General features: G+C 43.1%; 4 protein-coding genes across 8 annotated transcripts in view; 2 read left to right on the top strand and 2 right to left on the bottom strand.

Moving 5' to 3' along the window:
- Positions 1–4: 4 nt before the first annotated feature.
- LOC131106157 (transmembrane protein 263) lies at positions 5–5,521 on the bottom strand. 3 transcript variants are annotated; one of them, XM_078798594.1, is made up of 3 exons: positions 4,547–5,521; positions 2,698–2,785; positions 5–1,042 (listed from the first exon to the last, which is right to left on the bottom strand). In XM_078798594.1, the coding sequence occupies exons 1-3, from the start codon at positions 4,553–4,555 to the stop codon at positions 753–755; spliced, it is 387 nt and encodes a 128-aa protein (XP_078654720.1). In that variant the 5' UTR covers positions 4,556–5,521; the 3' UTR covers positions 5–752. The 3 variants fall into 3 exon arrangements, with proteins under 3 accessions (XP_078654720.1, XP_057910946.1, XP_057910947.1); XM_058054964.2 differs by having other exon boundaries at positions 6–1,039; positions 4,547–5,519; XM_058054963.2 differs by lacking the exon at positions 4,547–5,521 and having other exon boundaries at positions 5–1,039; positions 2,698–2,803.
- Positions 5,522–6,941: 1,420 nt separating this feature from the next.
- On the top strand, positions 6,942–12,535 carry rbbp5 (retinoblastoma binding protein 5). 2 transcript variants are annotated; one of them, XM_058054632.2, is made up of 14 exons: positions 6,942–7,111; positions 7,534–7,559; positions 7,635–7,807; positions 7,907–8,047; positions 8,122–8,284; positions 8,370–8,479; positions 9,029–9,148; positions 9,215–9,368; positions 9,451–9,522; positions 9,613–9,730; positions 9,919–9,988; positions 10,672–10,907; positions 11,049–11,285; positions 12,218–12,535. In XM_058054632.2, exons 1-14 carry the CDS (start codon positions 7,093–7,095, stop codon positions 12,268–12,270), a joined length of 1,692 nt encoding a protein of 563 aa, XP_057910615.2. In that variant the 5' UTR covers positions 6,942–7,092; the 3' UTR covers positions 12,271–12,535. The 2 variants fall into 2 exon arrangements, with proteins under 2 accessions (XP_057910615.2, XP_057910616.1); XM_058054633.2 differs by having other exon boundaries at positions 6,946–7,111; positions 11,049–11,126; positions 12,218–12,533.
- Positions 12,536–13,118: 583 nt separating this feature from the next.
- On the top strand, positions 13,119–23,934 carry ippk (inositol 1,3,4,5,6-pentakisphosphate 2-kinase). Its single transcript, XM_058054634.2, has 14 exons — positions 13,119–13,339; positions 14,222–14,281; positions 15,088–15,183; positions 17,765–17,831; positions 17,915–18,033; positions 18,105–18,194; positions 18,289–18,347; positions 18,424–18,496; positions 19,649–19,813; positions 19,963–20,089; positions 20,254–20,389; positions 21,668–21,770; positions 21,841–21,932; positions 21,999–23,934. Exons 1-14 carry the CDS (start codon positions 13,259–13,261, stop codon positions 22,234–22,236), a joined length of 1,506 nt encoding a protein of 501 aa, XP_057910617.2. The 5' UTR covers positions 13,119–13,258; the 3' UTR covers positions 22,237–23,934.
- Positions 23,849–25,085, bottom strand: part of cenpp (centromere protein P) — a 55,003-nt gene continuing 53,766 nt past the window's right edge. Inside the window, exons 8-10 of one of the 2 annotated variants that reach the window (XM_058054637.2) lie at positions 24,879–24,958; positions 24,721–24,812; positions 23,849–24,116 (exon numbers count right to left, since the gene is read on the bottom strand). In XM_058054637.2, coding sequence (XP_057910620.2) covers positions 23,986–24,116; positions 24,721–24,812; positions 24,879–24,958 — 303 coding nt within the window. In that variant the 3' untranslated portion in view covers positions 23,849–23,985. The remainder of the gene's footprint in view (positions 24,117–24,720; positions 24,813–24,878; positions 24,959–25,085) is intronic. The other variant, XM_058054636.2, reaches the window with a different exon arrangement.

Consider the following 25,085-nt stretch of genomic DNA (forward strand, 5'->3'; position numbering starts at 1 on the left):
ACACTACAAAAATGTTATATTCACCTTTCAAACTACTTTATTGATTTATTGAACACAAACACAAAAAGACATTCACACTGTTAAGTCCCATTAGCAACAGCTCACCCCCAGTGTTGAAATTTCATATAAAATGTTAACACACAGCAGAGTTTTTGAAATAATTCATGACTGATCAGGCACTTTTTCAGTCAAGTGACCATATTTTTAACTCTTAACCAGCATTTTGAAATCGATTGTACACAACAAAATATTTCAACAAGAATGTCGTTCGGGAAAAGTCCATTTCAGGTGAGTGTGTAGATATATGTTTGTTTTTATACAAACGAGTTATTCTGACACAAGGCTTTTTTTGTTGCGTAAAAGGTCCGACTGAGAGTGGAGGCTGAAACTGAAGCTCATCAAAACATTTCATTCGATACCCGACTAAAAGTCATTGACCAAATGTGTGGACTGAAGAGAATACGGGCGGTCGGTGCGGACTGCAAACACACACCATTCATCAACACGCCCACCAGGTTTCGAGATGGGCTTCCAGTTCGTCTAACCTGCCAGAAGTCAGGTGTTTAAAGTCCTCGGAGGACATTAGAGGAGGCCGCCGTGGTTTTGGTGTATTTGGATTTTTCTTGTATTGAACATGATGGAAAAAGTCTGGTGTGAAAACATGATGTTCAAGACCGAAAGAGCACTGCAGATCCTTTGTGGAAGTCGCTCTTGTTGGCTCAGGGCGGATCATGTCGTCATCATCCTCATATTCATTCCGCCTTATCCTTCCTCTTGGCAGTGAACGGGACCTTGTTGGCAACCGTGGAACCCACCGTGGTGACGCCGCCCGCAACGGCCGAGACGCCGCCCTTCACCAGCCCCACCCCCATGGAGGGCACCGTGGTTACGGCAGACTTAGTGATTTCCAGGCTTTTGCCGCCCACCCAGGCCACTCCGCCCACGGCCGCGCCCACTACCCCTTTAGTGACGTTGAAGAGGCCGCCGGTCACACGCCACATCATGCCGGGTTGTGGCGCCACATGGTCCTTGGCTGCATCTGCTGGCAAAAAAAAAAAAACACAATTACATGAAGCACAGACACCAACAACATACCCGTTTACCTCATAAATAAAGATAAAAATGTGATAAATGTTAAATTACTATTTTTTTTTACTTCATACAGTCCCACTTTTACCCACTTTAGCATGACTAATGTCCCCGTATTGTAACAGAAAGGTTTTAAGGCAGGGGTTTCAAACACGTGGCCCGCGGGCCAAATGTGGCCCGCAGGACACTAGTTTGAGGCCCCCGCCTTGATATGAAAGTTTAATGTTAGTGCGGCCCGCCCAAGTTTGATATGGATGCTGTATGGTATCATGTACCCAGAAAAAATTATTACGTTTGATTAATGTTCATGTTAAAGGTTAAATAACTGTTAATAGTTGTCCTCCCTATCCGTGTGGAAGTGGTAAGTTTTTGGCTTTTTTAAGTTTAAAGGAAATAACTTGAAGGCTACCGTTTAGGTCGCTAGCTCTCTAGTTTGCGAGTTAGCATGTGTCTCAAGACCCTGCAGTTGCGCAATATGTTGTAAATAAAAAGAGTATAAATGTGACTATAGTCGTGTTTTGTCATGTCTACAGGGCTCTAATAATGCTTTGTTCATTTTAATCTGAAAAAAAATAATTTGTCTAACCCACCAACTATATGTGGTTTCTTAAGTTCTTATTATTTGCCGTTTTTTATTATTATTATATTTATTTATTTATTACTGATTGATTGATTTTCTTTATTCTTGATTTGTTTATTTATTTTTCATCTTATTTTGTGCAGAAAAATAAAAAGTAAGATATTTGAGAACAGTGGAATGTTTTATCAGAGCTTTTCTTGTAGAAAATCAAAACCAAAGCAAAGTTTATTCATTTTTCTTTTTTTAATAAATGCGTTTTTTTTTTTTTTTTTTTTGTAAAACCTGATGCGGCACAGTCTTGCCTAGACCCTAGCTCCAGTGGCGCCCAAGTAAATGGAGTTTGAGACCCCTGTTTTAAGGTGTCTACTTTGCGTTGCCATATTAAAATATTTATCATTGCTGAGCTGTGGCGTGTGAAGACTCTGCGGAATGTCGGAGGTTGTGCAGGACACAAACACTTTCGGAATGAGCCTTCTATGAGCAGCTCGACGATGACCTCCACCAAGGAAATCCTCCAGGTTTTTGTTGATAATAGCTAGCAGTACAATACAAAGAAGAACCTATTAAATGTTATTATGGATGCTGGATATTTTTCCTCTTCATCTGAATGAATAATTTGGAGGCCAACAATTTGCGTAGAATTACCACAAAATGTGCAAACTATTTTCCATCACAGTCCACTTGCATTGGGGCCAAGTGGGGTGACTCAGCAGATAGAGCTCTGAAAGAGAAAAACCTTGCAAGTGTGACCCACTTAGTGATGTATAGTAGCATTACACCCATATACTGGGATGCAATAGAACCAAAATCAGCCTTGGTGGAGGTCTACTGAATGACATCGTTGGACGCAAAGATTAAGTCTACAACGAGTCTGACTACCGCCAACAAACAAACAAACATATTCCCCACACAGGCAGTGTGTCTGAAATAGCAGGAGGCAACATGTGAACACAGATTGCACCATGTTCCCTGTGGATGTGCCAGGGTTTAGTTGAGGGGGTGGGGTGGGGGTGTGGGGGGAGGCTTACCCTCTGTGGGCTGACTGCAGGCGGGTTCCATTTGGTCTGACGCCACGCTGGTCCCAGGCTGGGGCTCCATGTTGACACTATTCACGTTCTGGAGGAGAGGGAACATGGCGTATTGAATGTTAGTAGTGTATAAAAAAAAAAAGAAACAACAGGATAAGACGTGTATTTATATTTATTCATACTTTGCATTGATATCTTAATGTTATCTTAATCATTGCTGGCAGTGCAGACATAATTATTGCAGTCAGGAGTAACAAGGCATTCTTGTTTTGTGTGTTTTCTTTGAGCACCACGTGGATAAAATGTGTACTTAGATTTTTACATACTGTAAATTCATGTCTATAAGACGCTATTGTTTTTTCTTAAACTTTTAACCCTGCATCCTGTACAATGGTGCGGCTAATTTATGGCTAAATTCTAATCTCGGGTTAGCTCTCAGTGAAGAGACGGTAGCTCTTTATTGGCAGGAGTAGGTATACCAATAGAAAAGAGTGACTCATAATGTAATCTTAGAAAAAAAATCGCTAAAGTCATCACGCAGCAACCAAACACTCAAAAGATATGCCAAATAAATATAAAACATGTACCAGTAAGAGTTTAAGCTACAAAAACACAACATTTTAAAGTTAGAAAAAAAATCACTAAAGTCCTCACGCAGCAACCAAACACTCAAAAGGTATACCAAATAAATATAAAACATATACCAGTAAGAGTTTAAAATACAAAACCACAACATTTTAAAGTTAGAAAAAAATCGCTAAAGTCATCACGCAGCAACCAAACACTCAAAAGGTATATCAAATAAATATAAAACATGTACCAGTAAGAGTTTAAGATACAAAAACACAACATTTTAAAGTTACAAAAAAAATCGCTAAAGTCATCACGCAGCAACCAAACACTCAAAAGGTATACCAAATAAATATAAAACATGTACCAGTAAGAGTTTAAGATACAAAAACACAACATTTTAAAGTTAGAAAAAAATCGCTAAAATCATCACGCAGCAACCAAACACTCAAAAGGTATATCAAATAAATATAAAACATGTACCAGTAAGAGTTTAAGATACAAAAACACAACATTTTAAAGTGACAAAAAAATCGCTAAAGTCATCACGCAGCAACCAAACACTCAAAAGGTATACCAAATAAATATAAAACATGTACCAGTAAGAGTTTAAGATACAAAAACACAACATTTTAAAGTGACAAAAAAAATCGCTAAAGTCATCACGCAGCAACCAAACACTCAAAAGGTATACCAAATAAATATAAAACATGTACCAGTAAGAGTTTAAGATACAAAAACACAACATTTTAAAGTTAGAAAAAAATCGCTAAAGTCATCACGCAGCAACCAAACACTCAAAAGGTATGCCAAATAAATAGAAAACATGTACCAGTAAGCAATGTGAGCATTCCAGGGAATAAATATGATGATGGTGAGTGATATTTTTGCAACTAAATTCCAAATAAATGTGCAGAAAGGAAAGCTCAGGGTAATAATTGCTAATACTATAACCTTTCTTGAAGAATATGATGACCTCCAGGTCCTCCTCTCACAAAATGTGGTATGACAAAACTGCAAAGTTATGTGACAACTGGTTCCCCTGTGCTAACTATTACATAAAGTAAAATTCACTTACATAAATGCATTTGAACAAATTATAGCACAATAAGATCATCTGCAGGAAGTTAAATTGGGGGGTTGGGGAAGAAACAAGATGTGAGTTGAAGTGAATTATAAAAAAATAAATACATTTAAAAAAGCATTGACTTCCACTCCAAAAAGTGCATTTATGATCACTTTTATTGACACGTTAACGATCAAGGATGTGACTTCCTACCTTGACCATGGTGGCTCAGCTTCAGACACACCTGGCTTCGCTAGAAACTTGACTCTGGAGCAGCTTCTCTAAATTAATGACGAGCTCCAAAGCGGGAAGCCTGTGACGGCTGTGACGGCGTTCTTTGCTCTTCTGCCGGGCCTCTGGAGCTCATCGATGTACGGACCTTTTTCCTCTTCTTCTGTCCCAACTTGTGTTGGCTTTGCGGGCTGCGCCACGCAGCAATAATCTTCTTCTTCTTCTTCTTCTCCCTTAGCCTGATCGCTTCTGCCGACGTGGCGCCCTGTACCGACACATACACATACACGCACAAGCACATGCACACACAGTACGCACACTGCACTTCCGCTCAGAGCTTTCAAATTAAAACACTGTACTCTTTGAATTTTCGCTTTTTTTGTGGGTGGGTTTTAAATGGCAACTCTCTGGTATTGACATGACGTTAATGCTCCAACAGATGGTGCTGTTTTCCTGTTTTCTAATATTCCAGTATGTTTTTTTTCTATTCAATACAAAGCACCGAACGTTATTAAGCAGTCTGAATGAAAACACTGCAGGATACATGACAGGCGTAAAACTTTGTACTTCCAACACCTCAGCATAGCTTTTATACACCTCCAAAAGAAGAAACAATACGGACTGTGATATGATTTTAATCTGGGGCGTATTTAATCATTTGTGGGCCCAAGGCAAAATTCCTTAATCAACCACTGAGGGATTATTATTACCTTACAAGTGACTCATCTCAACACTTTTACTGTAACAACTTCATCCCTAAATCTGCTGTATTATTTCCGGCTGTGAGGATGCCAAACGCCTCTATCTGTCTACATTTGGTTTCCCTCTTGCCTTCTATTCCTCCTCACCCTCAAATGATACCTTGCTTTCCCCAAAACTGCGCCATCGAGTTTGTTTCCCTTCCCTCTTCCGGAACTAGTGTGCACATGCGCAGTAATATGGAATAGTCCATTGCATAGGAGCAGAGAGGGGGGAGCAGTCAAAGCTCTTGATAGATTTTGATGTACATATTTTTTAGTAGTTTTAAGTCCACGAATTAGGACAAATAAAGTAATATATACTTCAAATCTAAATAAATAATCACTTTTATGAGAATATTGGTGCCCCAAGCAATTGCCTAATGGTAACTTGGTTCACCCCTGCCTTTAATACACTAGTTATGTCCCATTCGTTCAGACGGTGGTCAGAGTTGAGTTTTCTAAACAACTTGCCAGAAAAGTGACTACTTTTGTAACACGCTGGTTAGTTCAAGCTCCAATAACAGTCTCAGTCTGTCTCTTAAGTTGGCATTGTTCACTTGCAACAAAGGAAGCTAACAATAAATAGTGGACTGAACTGTGAGCTGACTCACCAGAAAGATTTTAGCCCTAGCATTTCAGAGGAGAATTACACGGCACTTTAAATAGTTCACAGGGGCATCCAATGGTTGGTAGGTTGATTACAGAAGCATAAAACAAATTTAATTAGTCTCTCAAACAGCGCAATTTCTTTTATTTCTTGGACTGATGGGGCAGTCGTGATTTAGCCCCGATGAACTCCGCCTAGCAACTAATCACATGACCAAAAAAAAATTAAGCCAATTTGTGTATTTAGTCTAGCTAGCTAAATTAGTCCTTAGTCATTTAGTAAATGTTTAGACCTGGTTTAGTCTGTTCAACTTTCTGAGATGAAGGTGGTGTACAAAGACAGAGTTCAAAGTTCAGACCAAAGCCTCTTGCAAGGTGCAGTGATATGCTTAACTGATTTGTAATCACAATAAGCCATAAAAGTGATATAAGAAAAAGTTTGAAACAATGATATACACTATCTAGCTGAAACATGTCAAGTAGATGTTATTGCACTGAATTGTATTTATCCCGGGCTTTTATTCTGGAGGCAGGAAATTGCTAAAGGGGCGTTGCAACTTTATGTCCGGGATCCAGCTCCGGATCCCACATCACCAGCAGTTACAAACAGCAGTTGTTGTTTTTTTTCTTCCTCTCACAAACACAAGTGACACATACAGACTGAAGCCATAAAGTGGGGTCAAGGGTCAAGTGCAACATGGTGACGCAGGAAGCCACTTTGATTGACACAGAACAGCTTTTGACATGGAATGCATGCACACCACTGCTCATAACATTTCCATAGCAAATCGAACTGATAAATTAAAACAATCAAAGTTTAAAAAGTTTAAAAAATCTATTTACCCACTCACAAATTAAACCTGGAATCCATAACAATACATACTACATAATTAAAAAGTGATTAAAAAGTAAAACAGATATTTTTTGAGTCTATCGTCTGTAATTTCTTATTTTAAAAACACTGCAGCAAAAAGTGGACACAGGAGGTCGCTGTTTCTCAAGCGCAACTGAGCTAGTTTTGTTCAGGCATATTCTCGGCGGCATAATTTTTCGGGGTCCTTGCTGGAAACTGGGCGGCAGTGTCGACGCAAGACGAAATATAATAAATACGATAGAAGAGTGGAGTAAATAATAATCGAAATCAAGTTACTGGGTTATTATTGGAGCCTCCCCCACCCAGCGATGAATCTTGAACTGCTCGGTAAGTAGGAAACACTCACTTTCGTAGAACGATCGTACCTTTTCTTACATTTGTGTTTGTTATGGTTAGCATCACAAGCTAGCCCGGCATGTGAAATGTGACGTTAAAAATCACATTTTCAATGCGTAGTATCACAGTTTTACCTTAATATTAATACTAAAATATTGCCGTACTTGATAATTACTGAATGTTTTCTTTTAGAATGAAAATGAGTAAAATGTCACCAAGCTAACGATAGACGATACATTGTATGTAATTTTGTGAAGTGTTCCACCTTTTATTAGGTAGCTAAACGTCTAATGACGTTCTCTTCATTATCAGCGAATAATATTTTTATGATCTTGGAATTGTTGATATTACAATTATGTTGAAAGTCTGATGTGCCTCCATGCTATTTGTTTCCTTTTTTATTCATCCCCTAGAATCTTTTGGGCAGAACTATCCAGAGGTAAAACAAACACTATTAGACATTATGGGTGGCATAATTTAGACTTTAACTTTTTGTGTCTATTTGTGTTAACAGGAGGCAGATGGAACTCTCGACTGTATCAGCATGGCTCTTACATGCACCTTCAACCGTTGGGGGACTCTCCTAGCAGTGGGCTGCAATGACGGCCGTATCGTCATCTGGGACTTCCTCACACGGGGCATCGCCAAGATCATCAGCGCACACATCCACCCAGTCTGCTCCTTATGGTGAGACACGCTGTCCCTAGCTGATGTTATTCTGGCTTAAATGTGACAACAGTGAATAATGATGATGATGGAAGTGGCAATTTTGTTGTATTTGTCCAGTTGGAGTCGAGACGGCCACAAGCTGGTGAGTGCATCCACAGACAACATCGTGTCGCAGTGGGACGTACTGACTGGCGATTGTGACCAGCGGTTCCGCTTTCCCTCCCCCATCTTAAAACTGCAGTGCCACCCCAGGGACATGTAAGTGGTTCATCTGCATCTGGGAACATTTTCCACAGACGTCAACAATTAGTTAGACTGTTTTTCTTCCTTAGGGACAAGGTGCTGGTCTGTCCCATGAAGTCTGCCCCGGTTCTTTTGACTCTCTCCGACTCAAAACACGTCGTCCTTCCTGTGGACGATGACTCGGACCTGAATGTGGTGGCGGCCTTTGATAGGCGAGGCGAGTACATCTACACTGGGAACGCCAAGGGAAAGGTCAGCTCTCTAAAATACGCCCAATTACTCAATGCTTTTCAATCAGAGAGCAAATATGAAATAAATGCTCCTGTGACCGTTCCAGATTCTAGTGTTGAACACAAACACTCAGGAGCTGGTGGCATCATTCCGAGTGACCACTGGCACGAGCAACACCACCGCCATCAAGTCCATTGAATTTGCACGTAAGGGCAGGTGAGGACGCCGCAAGTCTGACATTTACTTTAGCATAATCTGGAACCAAATATAGCAGGTTCTGGCACAAAACTTGGATTTTTTTTGAAGCTGTGGTGGTGGGCTGGGAGATGTACTGCATTTAGCACTTATTTATTCATTAACTGTAACTCCACATTGTACTATTTTTCACTCTAATGGTAATAAGGAACAAAGTGCATCCCTTTTCAACTAAATACGGGACACGTACTTGTATCTGGTTGCATGTGTGCGAGTAAATGAAAAATTTACTCACGGTGTCTCGGATTTTAGTCACAAAATGCAACCATTTTGTTGCAGTCTGGGGCAATATATTACTGTCAGCAATAATGTCAATAACAGGGTCGTTTTCACAGGATTGACTGATAAATGCAGGCTATATATGGCCTATAATAGGCTATATATGTGTATATATGTGTTGGTGATGCCCCACAACCAATTACATGTAGCAGAAACCCTGTGCAGCCTCTGCTGGTATTTTATTCAAACCAAAATGTGTTTGGTATTTTACACGTGTCTTGTATTTTGCAGTTGCTTCCTCATTAACACGGCAGACCGAATCATCCGAGTCTACGACGGCAGGGAGATTCTAACCTGCGGCAGAGACGGCGAGCCAGAACCGATGCAGAAACTACAAGACCTGGTCAACAGGTGTGCTATCAACTGACCTGACTGTATCAAGCAGACTGCTAACACTCCTGTCTTACTGCGTGTCAGGACTCCGTGGAAGCGTTGCTGCTTCTCCGGCGATGGCGAGTACATCGTGGCCGGCTCAGCCCGACAGCATGCGTTGTACATCTGGGAGAAGAGCATCGGCAACCTGGTGAAGATCCTACATGGAACCAGAGGAGAGCTGCTGTTAGATGTTGCTGTAAGGGCCGCCTAGAACGTGTGCGGTTGTATTTGTAATCAGATAACATAAGTGACCCTTCTCACCTTTCTCCAATGTGCAGTGGCATCCTGTACGTCCCATTATTGCTTCCATCTCAAGTGGCGTGGTGTCCATCTGGGCCCAGAACCAAGTGGTTAGTTGGAATAAACAGCGCTTCTTCTCCGGCACAGCGGCTAAACTACAGTATAATAGTATTTAACTTGAAACTGCTTTTTGTTTGCAGGAAAACTGGAGCGCTTTTGCTCCAGATTTCAAGGAACTGGATGAAAATGTTGAGTATGAGGAGAGAGAGTCTGAATTTGACATTGAGGATGAAGACAAAAGTGAACCGGAGCAGACAGGTAATTAAAAAAAACACCATATGATCGACCTGATATGCTACAGGCTCCTCCAATATGGAGCAATATTAATTCAGTACTATTGTGCCTCATCCCACTATGGGAACAGTTGTTTTTGGCTGCACCACTCATGTAGTTGACTGGTTTCGCTGGTTGCACTGGTCTCTCAGATGTTCTCACTTCTGTTGCAGGTGCAGACGCAGCAGAAGACGAGGAGGTGGACGTCACCACAGTGGACCCCATAGTGGCTTTTTGCAGCAGGTAAGGAAGACCACTGCTAAATTGGTCTTAACAGTGCGGCCACTCCTGAAGTTTAACAGCATGAGTTTACCCACAAAAATATCCGCTCATGCTAAATCAAGATTTTTTTTTAATTACAAATGATGTACCTTTTAATGAAGTCAGTGGTAAAGACATGTGTTTAATTTGTAGAGGATATCCCCCCTTTTATTTTATTTTCTCTTCTTTTCTATCCCCTCTTGCTCTGGTCCAGTCACTTCAAATTTGCATAACAACAAAACATCAAATAAAAATCTCTATATCGGGGAAAAGCATATCTTATAATTTCAGAGTACAGAATCAGTTAAGCAGTACAAAATACACAATATAGAAAAATAAACAATATAAACAACCCAAGTATTAACAAAATCAACAGTTTTTATTATATAAAATGGTATATATATATATATATATGGTTATATACAATACAGTATGTAGATAATATGAAACAAGATGAGATATATGACCAGTCTATACACTGAGATCTTGCTAGAGATCTATCACTATCTATCCTATACTTCTGGACAGGAGAAAAAAAAATCCACCAAAGATATTCAGCATGACTTGGAAGCACTTGTTGGAAGCCTAACACACTAAATTCCTCCCACTGAACTCCCATGGACAGTTCCTCCAATGGACAATTTGGTCTTGTTTATGTCCTTCAGCGACGAGGAGCTGGAGGATTATAAGGCTTTGTTGTACCTGCCCATCGCTCCTGAGGTTGAGGACCCTGAAGAAAACCCCTTTGGTCCGCCGCCGGATACTCAGACTCAGACCGGAGCAACCGAGGACGCGCAGGCGGGCGGTGACAAAAAGCAGCGGCAGCCCTCCTCTGAAGGAGGCCCCGCCAAGAAGAAGGCCCGTACTACCAACATTGAACTCCAGGGGGTGCCAGTTGACGGTAAGAAAACATTGGCACATTGGCAAGCACCAAAATGATATCTTATGATTATTTCAATTTAAATTCCTAAATGCTGACATATTTTAAATTCTATGTTGAAATCTAATTCCTAGCTGTGACTGTGTTTGATTAAACCCTCAGAAGTGCACCCCCTACTGGGCGTGAAGGGGGATGGCAAGTCAAAGAAGAAGGCAGCTGGTCGGCCCAAAGGCTCCAAAGGTAAAGACAAAGACTTCCCCTTCAGGCCAAAGCCCTACAGGGGTGAGCGGCCCTCCTTCGCCATGGAGGTCCTGGGCAGCTCTGGCCCAGGAGGCGGAGGCGGCGGAGGAGGAGGAGGAGGAGGGATGAAGGGCAGGGCAGAAGGGGTTCTGGGCACAGGTAAGCATGTCACTGCCCCTGCTGCTGCTGCTGATGCGGGGTTGGGGGGAAGCTCTGCTGATCCTTCTGCCCTGCTACACTGATCTACACCAGCCTGTCTCCAAGCACCCCCCCCCCCCCCCCCAACCCCTCCCTGTGCTGCTTCTTCCCAACAACAACAACAACCTGCCGCCGGGTCAAAATGAGCCCACAAAATTTGTATACAGTTTGAATCTCATGAGGTTGTGTACTGGAGGTGAAAACGAGACCAAATCAAAAGATTACATCAGTGGACTAGTCTAGTCCCGTAATTGGTGGTAATCCACACTAAACCACAGCTAACTTTTTTTTTTTTTTTTTTTTACACATAGCCTCATCGTCGTATTCCGACTGTGGCTTTCTTACTTAAAATATCTCCCTAATTGGATTTGACAACTTGAGTGAAGTTGGAAACCTGTTGGATGCAGATTGGCATCACAACGGCCGACGGTGGGTTGGTGCAGCTATTTGGTACGTCTACTTCCTGCTTGGCCTTTGACCCTCCTGCTCCCACTCCCGCCTCGCTCCTTTGGCCTTGTTTGGTGACAATGAAGCCGCACTGTTAACTTTTAGGAGACTAACTTGATCTTCAACACGTTCTTCAACATGTTGAAGTTGCTTTGAAGCAAGTACACACATGCTTCCTGTTCGGGAAGACTGACATCCAACACAAACAAAAGTTAAAGGAATGCATGGGAATCTTTAATAACAGTAATTGGAGTTGGCACTACATCCAGTACTGTTTTTCCCCCTTAGGACAAAAACAACTGATTGTGCAATTAGGTTCTAATTTATTCTACTATTGATTGATGCTACCATGTTGGCAAGATATAGAACGATGGTACTTTTACTACTGTAGTGGGAATTGTTTGTGTTGTACAATGCCTGATGACAACACGCATCCTCCTCTACAGGGACCCTGGTGACGCAGACATACAAACAGCACGACATAGGAGGGATGGACTGACCTGTCGGGAGGATGTGCACCAACAAGCCGTGACAAAGACACACAAGAGCTTGCTGTCACATACAGACTCTTTCCACTCCCACCCACAGCCCAAGTGTCACGGGGGAACTTCCACAGTTCGGCCCACTGACATGAGCCCACCAACAGTAGAGATCACTTGTCCCCTGTGTCATGTATAGAACTCTTAGTGTGTGTGCGTGTGCGTGATTGTGCTCTTTTTTGTTATTTTATACATTAAAACATTTTGATTCAAATATATGTGCGGTAAATGTGATGTATTGTTAAACAATTCAAATTACGTATTACACATCCTTACTTCAACCTAGTAAGGATAAAAGACAAAAAAAAAAACGCAAATATTGTTGTGTTTTTTCAAACTGAATGACTTTAAACAAGGTGCAAACATGACTCATGTGTCATATGACCAACTCGACGTTTCCGCTTCAGAATTCTGACGTCGTCAGTCAGGTTGTCAAATAATACAGCAGCTCCGTTCATAAACAACTCTGACCAATCAGAGAGGAATGGGCCTGGCATCCGGGTACAACGTTGACGCAGATTAGTTTATTTAACTGTCAATCAAAGTCATCCGTCAAGGTGACATGGTTCACCAGCGTCAGATCGGAAACCGTGTAACAAAACGTTGCCCTTTCATCAAAAGACAAAGCAAATTTTGATTTACATTTAAATTTAGATGTACGTGTGTTTTCTTCATAATTTAAACAACCCTGCACGGTATTATACTTGTAGAATATGTCAAAGGAAAACGTTTAAATATCCAAAATAAACAATAGGACCCTCTAGGTTAAGTTACGTTGTCTTACTCTGAAATCCCACAAGGAAGTACGTCTGTGCTAATGTGCGGTAGTCGGCCGGGTGTTGCAAGTAGGTCTGAATTGGCTGCTAACATACCAACTAAATAGTTGGAGGACTTGTCCCCTAGCAGCGTGTTCGTCTTTGTCCGCCGACGGGATCCACGTTGGCCGCGATGGAAGTGGACAAAATGGACGAGAATGACTGGAGGTACCACGGGGAAGGCAACAAGAGCCTGGTGGTCTCCCACGTCCAGGTGAGTCTGCTAGGCTAACATTGAACATGGAGGCAAGTTGGGCTAGACCTGGACGCCCAATGTTAGCTTGGCACTTTATAGTCATCTTCAGCAGGCTCACTCTCGCTTTTTCCACAATGGAAAACTTTGTGAAAAATGTCCGGAAATGTGTTTTAACAACATTGTGTAGTGTCATTTTGTCGGGGTTCATGTAACGTCGGAATGCTGTTTGCTAACTCGGCCGTGTTGTCTGCGTCCAATCAATAACAAGACATTAAAAATAATAAAAACACTTAAAATTATCAACAAATACATTTTAAACGAACCTTTGAGACACAATTTCAAAGTTACCTTGTAATTTATTAGCCGGTGTCAGCCGGCTGAGAACAGATATAGCTGCGTGGTGCGTTCATGGACACTCATGCACACCCCCCGCTTAGGAATGGGACCGGCCCGAGCACGTCGATGTTATTGAGCAACAAGTGATGGCATCAGCTGTGTTGTGTTCATTTTCTCCTCACCGGATGTACTTTGGCACATTTGTTCCTATTAAACAAAAACAAAAAGTGAGACATTGACACTGTCATTTAACAATATGTATACTATTGTTGTTCCAGTACACTGAAATCGGATTTATGGGAGAGGGTTTGAACTATTAAAAACAGGTGTCAGTGTGATGATGATAATGTAGATGTAACACAAACATTCCTGTGTTGACAGATGTTTGTGTGCTATTTGAACACACCCAGGTGATGACAGGCACTAAACACAATCATCTATTTATTGATATGATTTTAACCACGGCATTAAGTTGTGATGTTTTACTGTGGTCTTATTACTTTGATACAGCTGAAAAATCTTATCGATGTAGAAATAAAAGTCCCACTGCTATTTTCCCTACAGCTTTCCAAAGTTCTGCGGCTGCTCAAATATCCTGCTGAGGACTCGGAAAACCCCCCGCAGGTAAATATGAGGTTCTGCAGGATGCTTCTTCGGATGCTATCCTGGGGTGTGTGTGTGTGTGCATCTGACATATTAGATGCTTGCCAAAGCAGCCTGTTCTACGTGTTTTTTTTTTTTTGTCAGTTTTTATTAGTTCTTACTGGCTCGCCATGCATATGTGGCTTTGCCTTTGTTTCAGGATTTAAGTGTTCCCTGTCTCTCCCCGTGCAGAGGAAGTGTGAATCTTCCTCCTGAACCGACCCTTTGTTGTAGGGAATAACGTAAACGTAATTAATCTGTTCATTCATTCATTTTCTACCGCGTTATGCTGGAGCCTATCCCAGCTGTCTTTGGGCGAGAGGCGGGGTACACCCTGAACTGGTCGCCAGCCAATCACAGGGCACATATAGACAAACAACCATTCACACTCACATTCATACCTATGGACAATTTGGAGTCGGCAATTTTAACCTAGCATGTTTTTGGAATGTGGGAGGAAACCGGAGTACCCGGAAAACACCCACGCATGCACGGGGGAGAACATGCAAACTCCACACAGAGATGACCGAGGGTGGAATTGAACCCTGGTCTCCTAGCTGTGAGGTCTGCGTGGTAATTAATCTGTTCTAAGGTCCAATTTGTAACATTAACTGTCATACAAGCGTAAAAGGAAGCTAAAAAATTGTGTACTCACCCCAAACTGTGATGACAAGGCGGTACAAAACTTGCAAGGGGGGAGGGGGGGGATTACTGCCCACGCCTCTTAGCATGTGACGCTAAAGCCCTAAACAGGATGCTTTGTTTGCTCACGTGTTTGTGTTTTGCAGACGACGGAACAGGCCTTCAGGCAGATCCAGAACATTGTTGACTTCAGCAGCAACGTGATGAGCAACCTGTTGGGAGAGAAGTTCATCCACAGTGGAGTAAGCCTTTGTTTTCATCTCGGTAAACTAGTGTTCAATTCCTTCCAGAACCATTTATGATGAGGGAAAATCTGCAAAAATGACTACATCCCACTGGTTTAAGTCTTTATAACTCCTCATGAGATGGTTACATGCATTTAAACTTACTTCTCTAAGGACAGCCAGGGTCTCATTCCCTTCATGCCGTTGTTGTATGGAACAAAGGCGCCAAAATACTGAAACTAGTGTACAGAAGTAAACCCTCTTCCTGCCTGTTTGACCAGCAAATATATCAAATTCGTTTTCATTTATTGTGCCATTATCTATTATCGTTCCAGGCCTTTTTTTCGGAATGAGAAATCTTGTCCCGCTTTAATCTCACGGGATCTTGTGACATCCTTAGAAAAACAGAGACCATTGTTGTTGTTGTTTGCCACCCTTTAAGGGAAACACACAAAACTTGACCTAACACTGGCTTTAACAGCTTTTATGTAAACTTAGTAAAGTATGCTGTTTTTTTCAAGAATGACACAGTATCTTCAGGCAAAACGATTCAAAACAGAAATTAAAAGTCCAAATTCAAGCTGTCACAAAGCAGCTTTTGTCTTTGAGCTTCTTCTAAACATGAACATATACGCCTGATGGCCTTCAGAGTCGCGAGTCAGCTGATGTCTTCTTTGACACATGGCGTGATTGTGAAGAATGCTGCTAAACACATCACATGTTGGGCCCCCCCAAGCACAAACGCGAATAAATAATCCAGAAACTTCATCAATTTGAGATGATGATGATGGCTGTCACTACTTGGCAGTTATCGGCAAAAAAAACGTACGGCTGTGGACATGAAACGTATGTAAATGAGTGGTGTAAAACATGGATTCATTCACGTCATCGCTTTTTAAAGATGCGACCAGAAAGCACAATAGCGATCCCTCGTTTATCACTAATTGGTTCCGTGATTAATTCATTTCCACCAAGTAGGATTTCTTATTTATGAAGGGAATACTTTTGTTACAGCACAGAAAATTTACATTTACAACCTTCTTAATACGTTTTTTAACATTAGAAGTCCTCTAGCCTCCGAACCTGGGGAGACAGAGCCTTCTCCATTGCTGCCCCCCCACTCTCTGGAACTCTTTGCCCCCATTCACTCCGTGCTTACCCCGACCGTCCCACCTTCAAAAAACAACTCAAAACCCTCCTGTTTAAATCCGTTTTTAATGTCTTTAATGTCCGCCCCGCTTTTAGCCTTGTTTTAGCTGTTGTACTTTAATGCATCTTTTACTGTTTTTACTCAACTCTATTTTTATTTCTTTTTCTCTACTGTAAAGCGTCTTTGATACTCTGAAAAGTGCTATACAAATAAAATGTATTATTATTAGACACAAATTAACACCCAATTCGCACATTTCCACTTGTATTAGCCAATACAGTACCTAATAATAAGAGTAAATAAGCCATTCAACATAAGATAAATAAGCCTTGTGTGTCGCTATAAAAAACCTGTTCTGGTAATCAAGTCTGGTGTTTGTGCGTCTCACCGTCTAATTTTCTGCCATACCCCCCCACCCCTCATTAGGGAACAGAAATGTTCTCACATCCCCTGAAAATGCAACAAAATGGAGAACAGTGAAGCATGCAAGCATATCGAAGAGTCAAATTGCACGTTGGCAGGTCTGCACTATTATTGAAAGTACTCCCGGGCCTCTTATGCGCGCCCCGCCCCGCTATGTGAGAAACACGCCATTACAGTAACATCAGTGAAAAATTTGACATATTATTATAGCCTCTGATTATATGCCAGTAGACTTGTTTTATAGCTTATGAAAGCTATCGTCTTTAAATTGCTGTACTTATGTTGTGATTTGGTGCTACAGTGTACATCAGGGGTCTCAAACTCAATTTACCTGGGGGCCACTGGAGCTAGGGTCTGGGCAAGGCTGGGCCGCATCAGGTTTTAAAAAAAAAAAAAACAAAAAACGCATTTATTAAAAACAAAAATATTTTCCGATTTTCTCCAATAAAAGCTCTGATAAAACATTCCACTAAATAAACAAATCAAGAATAAAGAAAATCAATCAGTAATAAATAAATATAATAATAATAATAAAAACTTAAGAAACCACATATAGTTGGTGGGTAGACAAATGATTTTTTTCAGATTAAAATGAACAAAGCATTATTAGAGCCCTGTAGACATGACAAAACACGACTATAGTCACATTTATACTCTTTTTATTTACAACATATTGCGCAACTGCAGGGTCTTGAGACACATGCTAACTCGCAAACTAGAGAGCTAGCGACCTAAACGGTAGCCTTCAAGTTATTTCCTTTAAACTTAAATAGCCAAAAACTTACCACTTCCACACGGATAGGGAGGATAACTATGAACAGTTATTTAACCTTTAACATGAACATTAATCAGATGTAATATTTTTTTTCTGGGTACATGATACCATACAGCATCCATATCAAACTTGCGCGGGCTGCATGTTTGAGACCCCTGGTGTATAGGAATAAAATATTAATCACATTGAAGTGATAATTGAAACTAACAACTTAATTCATAATTAATGTTTTTTTATGAATTTCTTTACAGGAAGTAGTCAAGCTGCCCCTTGAGTTTGTGCGACAGCTGTCAATCAAAGTTCAACATCAGCGACCTGGTAAGACCGACACGAATCTCACGGTGGAACTACAAAAAGAAAAATAACAAATGCATGTTTTTTTGTTTTTTTTAACGTGTCAGCATGGCGTTGTGATAAAGTTATGGACATTTATAGCGGCTGTGCTCTATGTCTGCCAAACCTGACATCTCCGAGCCTCCAGCAGCCGTCACGCCCTCCCCCACTGTGTGTGGAAATCAAGGTACCCCAGCAGAAGACGCTCTTTTGAGGACGGTCGTTAAGATGAAGTTGTCCCGCTCCTTGTTCTTGCAGCCCAAGTGTGGCTTCCTGCCGTCCGCCAAGCACATCAGCAGAGACGTGAAGACCAAAGTGTGTCGCTTCTGCATGCACCAACACTACAAGGTAAAAACCGCACAGCATCCGTCAAACCACAGACACCCACGGTTGTGTGTTTTTTTTTTTTTTTTTGTGTGAACATTGACGTGTCGCACCGCAGGTGGCCAACGGGCGCTGGAAGAGACGCAGCCTCTACTGTCCTCTCGACTTGTTCTCAGGGTGAGTCCAGCTTCTTCACGGTTTGCTTCTTCATATGCCTTCTTCTTCACATCTTGCTTGTCTTGGGTTCTTTCAGGAGCAGACAGAGAATGCACTTTGCCATCCGACAACTCATAGAAGAACCTCAGAACAACTTCAAAATCTTCAAGGTGACACATTTACGACTCTATAAAGTCTGTGACGCACCGTAATTTTCAAAGCTATCATGAAGTATTTGGACCATTGCTGTTCCACTCAAGTCCTCTAGATGGCGTTAATGCACTTAAAAACAAAGCAATACGTTTCCTTGATTTGGGAATATGAGCTGTGCCAAACAGAAAGAGATATTCATTCATTCATTTTCTACTGCTTATCCTCACGAGGGTCGCTGGAGCCTATCCCAGCTGTCTTCGGGCGAAAGGCAGGGTCGCCAGCCAATCACAGGGCACATATAGACAAACAACCATTCACACTCACATTCATACCTATGGACAATTTGGAGTCACCAATTAACCTAGCATGTTTTTGGAATGTGGGAGGAAACCGGAGTACCCGGAGAAAACCCACGCATGCACGGGGAGAACATGCAAACTCCACACAGAGATGACCGAGGGTGGGATTGAACTCGGGTGTCCTAGCTGTGAGGTTTGCACGCTAACCACTCGACCGCTGTGCAACCTACACAATATTATATTCATTCATTTTCTACCGCTTATCCTCACGAGGGTCGCGGGGAGTGCTGGAGCCTATCCCAGCTGTCTTCTACACCCTGGACTGGTGGCCAGCCAATCACAGGGCACATATAGACAAACAACCATTCACACTCACATTCATACCTATGGACAATTTGGAGTCGCTAATTAACCTAGCATGTTTTTGGAATGTGGGAGGAAACCGGAGTACCCGGAGAAAACCCACGCATGCACGGGGAGAACATGCACACTCCACACAGACATGGCCGAGGGTGGAATTGAATTGGGGTCTCCTAGCTGTGAGGTCTGTGCGCTAACCACTCGACCGCCATGCAGCCTACAAAAAGACAATAACATGCTATTTCCTTATTTCTGTTGCTCCTCGGCCATCCACACAGAGATGGCCGAGGGTGGAATTGAACTCGGGTCTCCTAGCTGTTAGCACACAAAAACACACTTTGATTTTGGCAGGCTATTCATATTACAGTCATGAGAAAACAGCTCAAAGGGAAATGAGAACTGAAGCTACATCACATTTAAAGCCACCAATCTCGATCGTCTGATTTCCACGTGTCCTTTTATTACCGAGTGGCTGTCCACATTAAGATGACAAATGTTTCCGTGTGTCAGGGAGGTCAGTGTATATACAGCAGCAAGGAGGGCGGCGGCGGCGGCAGCGAAGATTCGCCGGACCTGAACTCTCTGCTGTATCACCTCAGACCCTACTTCCTGTATGGAAACAATCGAATCAATAGTCATGTGAATGGCAAAGCGGTCCTCAACGACTTCATCCAGGTAAACTAAATCTTTTCTTTAATTATCTATACAGAATGAATATCGCTTATGTATCTAAGATGCTAACTCACATATTAGCTTCTCTTATGTGAGCACACTGAATGTTGATGTTTTTGAAAGATGAATGTTAATGTGATGCCCCCCCCCAGGTCCTTGTGAACGCCCTGCTGAATGGTAGTGGTGGTGGTGGAGGGGGCGGGGTTGTGACGGAGCGACGGAGAGAGGGGCGGAGCTTCTGCGATGCCAGCCTCTTCAACAAGGAGAGGAGTCGACATGGTCAGCAGTCGCATTTCTGCTACTGTTACTTTTACGTTGATGTTTTCCATCTTGGAGCAGCATTTTATTGCTAAAGTCCAACTTTTCCAAAATTGCATCACACGAGTCTTACGATAATTTAATCGATAACGACAGTATGGTTGTCGTCTGCTGTTTGTGTGCAGGCTCTCAGGGTTTACCCAGTGACAGCGTTTTGTTCCGGATCCTCCAAACTCAAATGTTGGACACTTTGAACATTGAAGGACTTTATCCTCTTTATCGCAGAGTGGAGCAACACCTGCAGGACTTTCCCAAAGAGCGGTAACGCATTATTCTTATTTATTATTATAGTCTAGTATCCAGTAGATCCCCACACATTGGTTTTCTCCAAAAAATAGGCCATTTTTAAAACACATCCAGAACAGCCATATGTTGCGAGCAAAGTGACACTCTGAAAGAGGGCAGCTGGGGTTTCGTATGTGGCAAGCACTCCATTTGCAGTTCAAATCCAGCCTCTTCCATGTCACACGCCTTACCAGCCTTACCAGCCTCAACAGCGATGCCGAAGCTCACAGACTGATAGACTTCTGGTTGCACTGTGCCCACTGTAACACTCCCAGTATTTTAGCTTATTCGCTTCTGTTGTTAGTGAACATTGGCAATTGAAGAGAGCTAATATCTAATCTAATGAATCTAATAATTGCAACACGCGCTTTTATTGTAAATGTTGATTTGAAATCAAAGGAGAATGTCACTATTAAGCCAGCAGGAAAGTTTCGATGGGGACGAGCAAGCCGGAAAATACAGTAAAGACTATTTTCACCAGGCTGCACGGTGGCCGAGTGATGAGCGCGTAGACCTCACAGCAAGGAGACCCGAGTTCAATCCCACCCTCGGCCATCTCTGTGTGGAGTTTGCATGTTCTCCCCGTGTATGCGTGGGTTTTCCTCCCACATTCCAAAAACATGCTAGGTTAATTGGCAACTCCAAATTGTCCATAGATGTGAGTGTGAATGGTTGTTTGACTATATGTGCCCTGTGATTGGCTGGCCACCAGTCCAGGGTGTACCTCGCCTCTCGCCCGAAGACAGCTGGGATAGGCTCCAGCACCCCCACGACCCTCTTGAGGATAATGGGTAGAAAATGAATGAATGTATGAGGTATGAGGCTGCACGGTGGATGAGTGGTTAGCGCGTAGACCTCACAGCTAGGAGACCCGAGTTCAATCCCACCCTCGGCCATCTCTGTGTGGAGTTTGCATGTTCTCCCCGTGCATGCGTGGGTTTTTTCCGGGTACTCCGGTTTCCTCCCACATTCCAAAAACATGCTAGGTTAATTAGCGACTCCAAATTGTCCATAGGTATGAATGTGAGTGTGAATGGTTGTTTGTCTATATGTGCCCTGTGATTGGCTGGCCACCAGTCCAGGGTGTACCCCGCCTCTTGCCCGAAGACAGCTGGGATAGGCTCCAGCTCCCCCTTGTGAGGACACAAACAGTGGGGATCTCCTCTCTTTGTTTTTGTTTACATTGTCAAAAATTGTGAAAGGCACCAAAATAACTGCTGTGGTTCTCCTTCACTTCCTCTGTGTGCCCCTCAGAAGTCGCCTGCAGGTGGATGGTCCGTACAACGAGGCCTTCCTGGAGAGATTACAGAAGTGTCCGACGGAGGACGACGGCTCTGTGGACTTTGCTGTGGCCAGGGTGAGACCGGTTCCTGGTGTCACTGAGCTCAGCTGCTTCCTCTTCTAAGTGCCGTGTATTCGAACCGCAGGTCCATCAGTACCGCGTCGCCATGACGGCAAAGGACTGCTCCATCATGGTTGCCTTGGTGCCGAGCAGCGAAGAGGAAGATGATGATGAAGTGTACGTTTGCTTCTAAACTCATGAAATGTCTTCTTCGTGTCTTTTTAATTGGTCTCCTCGTTATAGTCTCTCCGGTCAGAGGTGTCTCAGGGACTTCTTCACCTCCAGACCTCCTTCTTTTTCCTACTCCGTCTCCATTCTGGATCTGGACCCAAAGCCCTTCGACAGCATCCCATTCCAGCTGCAACTGGACCAGAAAATTGTCTCGTGCTACATGAGGACGGGTGCCGCCTTGCCAATGCACCCGGGCGTCATCACGACGTCGGACAGAGACGACTGCACACTCCTCTTCAGGCCTGTCTGAGTGGCTGGGCAAGGCGATTTGACACTGGTGGGGAATTGAACACTTGGGGTTATTTCTTTTGTGCCGTCTGGAGAACAATCCCTCCATTCTGCCACATTATTATATTTTTTAAATGTTTTTGGAGGGTACTTTCTTCATTTGGTGGTGGCAGGTTTCTAGATGGATGCGGTTACCTGGCAACGCTCTTAACTTCACCATGGCAACACTGCTACCAGTCAAGTGCCAAGAAAGATGCGGGTTATTGGGTTGTGATATTTTTATGATGTCATTTCCTGAATGTATGTGGAGACCTGAGGGGGGGTTATCACCGTGGCAACAAGCTCCATATAAACACCTTCATTTGCCTTTGCCCGTCAGAAGCGGCCACGTGTTTGGCTCGCTCAAGATTCTGATTCCGGCATCTCCAGCACCAACTTCCATTCATTCATACACCCTGGACTGGTGGCCAGCCAATCACAGGGCACATATAGTCAAACAACCATTCACACTCACATTCATACCTATGGACAATTTGGAGTCGCTAATTAACCTAGCATGTTTTTGGAATGTGGGAGGAAACCGGAGAAAACCTACGCATGCACAGGGAGAACATGCAAACTCCACACAGAGATGGCCGAGGGTGGAATTGAACCCTGGTCTCCTAGCTGTGAGGTCTGCGCGCTAACCACTCCACTGACGTGCAACCGACCCTTTTTCAACATTCATTCATTCATTCATTTTCTACCACTGTCGATTGGTCGCCAGCCAATCACAGGGCACATATAGACAAACAACCATTCACACTCACATTCATACCTATGGACAATTTGGAGTCGCCAATTAACCTAGCATGTTTTTTTTGGAATGTGGGAGGAAACCGGAGTACCCGGAGAAAACCCACGCATGCACGGGGAGAACATGCAAACTCCACACAGAGATAGCCGAGGGTGGAATCGAACCCTGGTCTCCTAGCCGTGCAGCCTCCGGCATCAACTTCTCCACCCAAAATTTGAACAAATAAGATGAGCCATCTTGGTTTGCTGGAGAAGGCAAACACGGTGAAACCTCACTTCGGGTAAATACTTGTTCCAAAAAGTCACGTGACCAGTCCCCCTCTGTGAGCTTCTGGGTCAAAGTTCACTTGTCTGGGCGCCTGGAGTGCTGTGCCATACGTACAACTTTATTATAAGTGTTGTGCCTAAATGTTCTGATAGAACTGTGTGTGTGTGTGTGTGTGTGTGTGTGTGTGAGAGAGTAAGAAATTGTTACAAGCTGCTTTCATGTCCAACTTACCTGTGAACTCTCAGCACTCCAGATGACTTCAACGGAGGGTCACAAGGTCATCTGACATGTTCAGGTGCCGTCGGTGAAATCTTTGTTTCCTGTGTACGAGACACCACTCCGCAGAAACGTCTTGTTTCTGTGACCCCTGCAGAAGTCAAAGGTCACACAGAGACAGCAGGACCTGATGGGACCTAGTGTGACAGCAACCTAAACCAATCAGAATCCAGATTGTGATGGTTGAGCTGTTGTGTGATTGGGTGTGTGTGTGTGTGTGAGTAAAATGTTGAGAGAGAGAAAAAAAAAGATATTTACAAATACAAAAGGCTGCTGTCTGGCATTTTGTATTTAAATTATTTATTTTTGTAGATTTTAACCAATGAGCTCTGCTGTCAAGTCAGACTTTCTACTGAATAAAAACTTTGTAAGAGAAAAAAATGTGTCATTTGTGGCGATTCTAGTCACTTCCAGGATGATGCAGGAGCAGAGTCACGACTCCTGGAGGAGGCCGACCTCCCTGATGATGCACTCCAAGGCTGCTTCAAGTCCCACAAGTCTCAACAGGCTGTGGAAGGCCTCAGCAGCGCCACCTAGCGCTTGAGAGGGGAACAGTTGCTGGGCTGCAAAGAAAAATCATTAGTGATCTATGCATATTCATTCATTTTCTACCACTTATCCTCAAAAGGGTTGCGGGGTGTGCTGGAGCCTATCCCAGCTGTCTTCGGGCGAGAGGCGGGGTACACCCTGGACTGGTTGCCAGCCAATCACAGGGCACATATAGACAAACAACCATTCACACTCACATTCATACCTATGGACAATTTGGAGTCGCTAATTAAACTAGCATGTTTTTGGAATGTGGGAGGAAACCGGAGTACCCGAAGAAAACCCACGCATGCAAACTCCACACAGAGATGGCCGAGGGTGGGATTGAACCCAGGGCACATATAGACAAACAACCATTCACACTCACATTCATATTTGGAGTCGCCAATTAACCTAGCATGTTTTTGGAATGTGGGAGAAAACTGGAGTACCTGGTACTCAAACCCACGCATGCAAACTCCACACAGAGATGGCCAAGGGAGGAATTGAACCCTGGTCTCCTAGCTGTGAGGTCTGCGTGCTAACCACTCGACCACCGTGCGGCCCCGAACTATGTACTCACACATGTATTAAATGTATGAACACCAAATGATGTGGTTCCAAGCAAGAGCATCTCACCTTTCTCTGGGATCTTTGTCAGCAAGTCGACCTTTGGCATGACGCCGCCCTCCTTGGAGACCTCCACTGACCAGTGAACTGAGACGACGCAGCTTAGGGACAAAAACAAAACCACATTTAAAAGTGTGAAAAGACTAGCGCGTGTGTGATGAATTTACCCTGGAAGCTCAGGATGATGCAGGGTCATGACCTCTGACCGACAGCTTCCGGGAAGAGAGACAACCGTGGGATATTTGGCCTGTAGAGAGAATTTATAGTGACATTTTTAAACCCTTGAAATACTCACAATAACTATATTTTATTCCTCACAGGAAGTCAAATAGGGAACAATGTCTTTTTCAGAACGACCAGCAGGGGGCGACAAC

This window comes from Doryrhamphus excisus, linkage group LG18 (assembly GCF_037039965.1).
Source record: "Doryrhamphus excisus strain RoL-2023G ecotype Guam linkage group LG18, RoL_Dexc_Guam_v1.1, whole genome shotgun sequence".
NCBI classification, from domain to species: domain Eukaryota; kingdom Metazoa; phylum Chordata; class Actinopteri; order Syngnathiformes; family Syngnathidae; genus Doryrhamphus; species Doryrhamphus excisus.

Coding starts and splice junctions, on each gene's coding strand:
- LOC131106157 (XM_058054963.2), bottom strand. CDS start 2,803: ATGTTCCCTCTCCTCCAGAACGTGAATAGTGTCAACATGGAGCCCCAG. Junction 1,040..2,697: donor CTGCAGTCAGCCCACAGAGG/GTAAGCCTCCCC, acceptor TTTTGCCAGCAG/ATGCAGCCAAGGACCATGTG.
- rbbp5 (XM_058054632.2), top strand. Junction 7,560..7,634: donor TTGGGCAGAACTATCCAGAG/GTAAAACAAACA, acceptor TTGTGTTAACAG/GAGGCAGATGGAACTCTCGA. Junction 10,908..11,048: donor CCAGGGGGTGCCAGTTGACG/GTAAGAAAACAT, acceptor TTAAACCCTCAG/AAGTGCACCCCCTACTGGGC.
- ippk (XM_058054634.2), top strand. CDS start 13,259: ATGGAAGTGGACAAAATGGACGAGAATGACTGGAGGTACCACGGGGAA. Junction 13,340..14,221: donor TGGTGGTCTCCCACGTCCAG/GTGAGTCTGCTA, acceptor TTTTCCCTACAG/CTTTCCAAAGTTCTGCGGCT. Junction 18,348..18,423: donor CCTCTCGACTTGTTCTCAGG/GTGAGTCCAGCT, acceptor GGGTTCTTTCAG/GAGCAGACAGAGAATGCACT.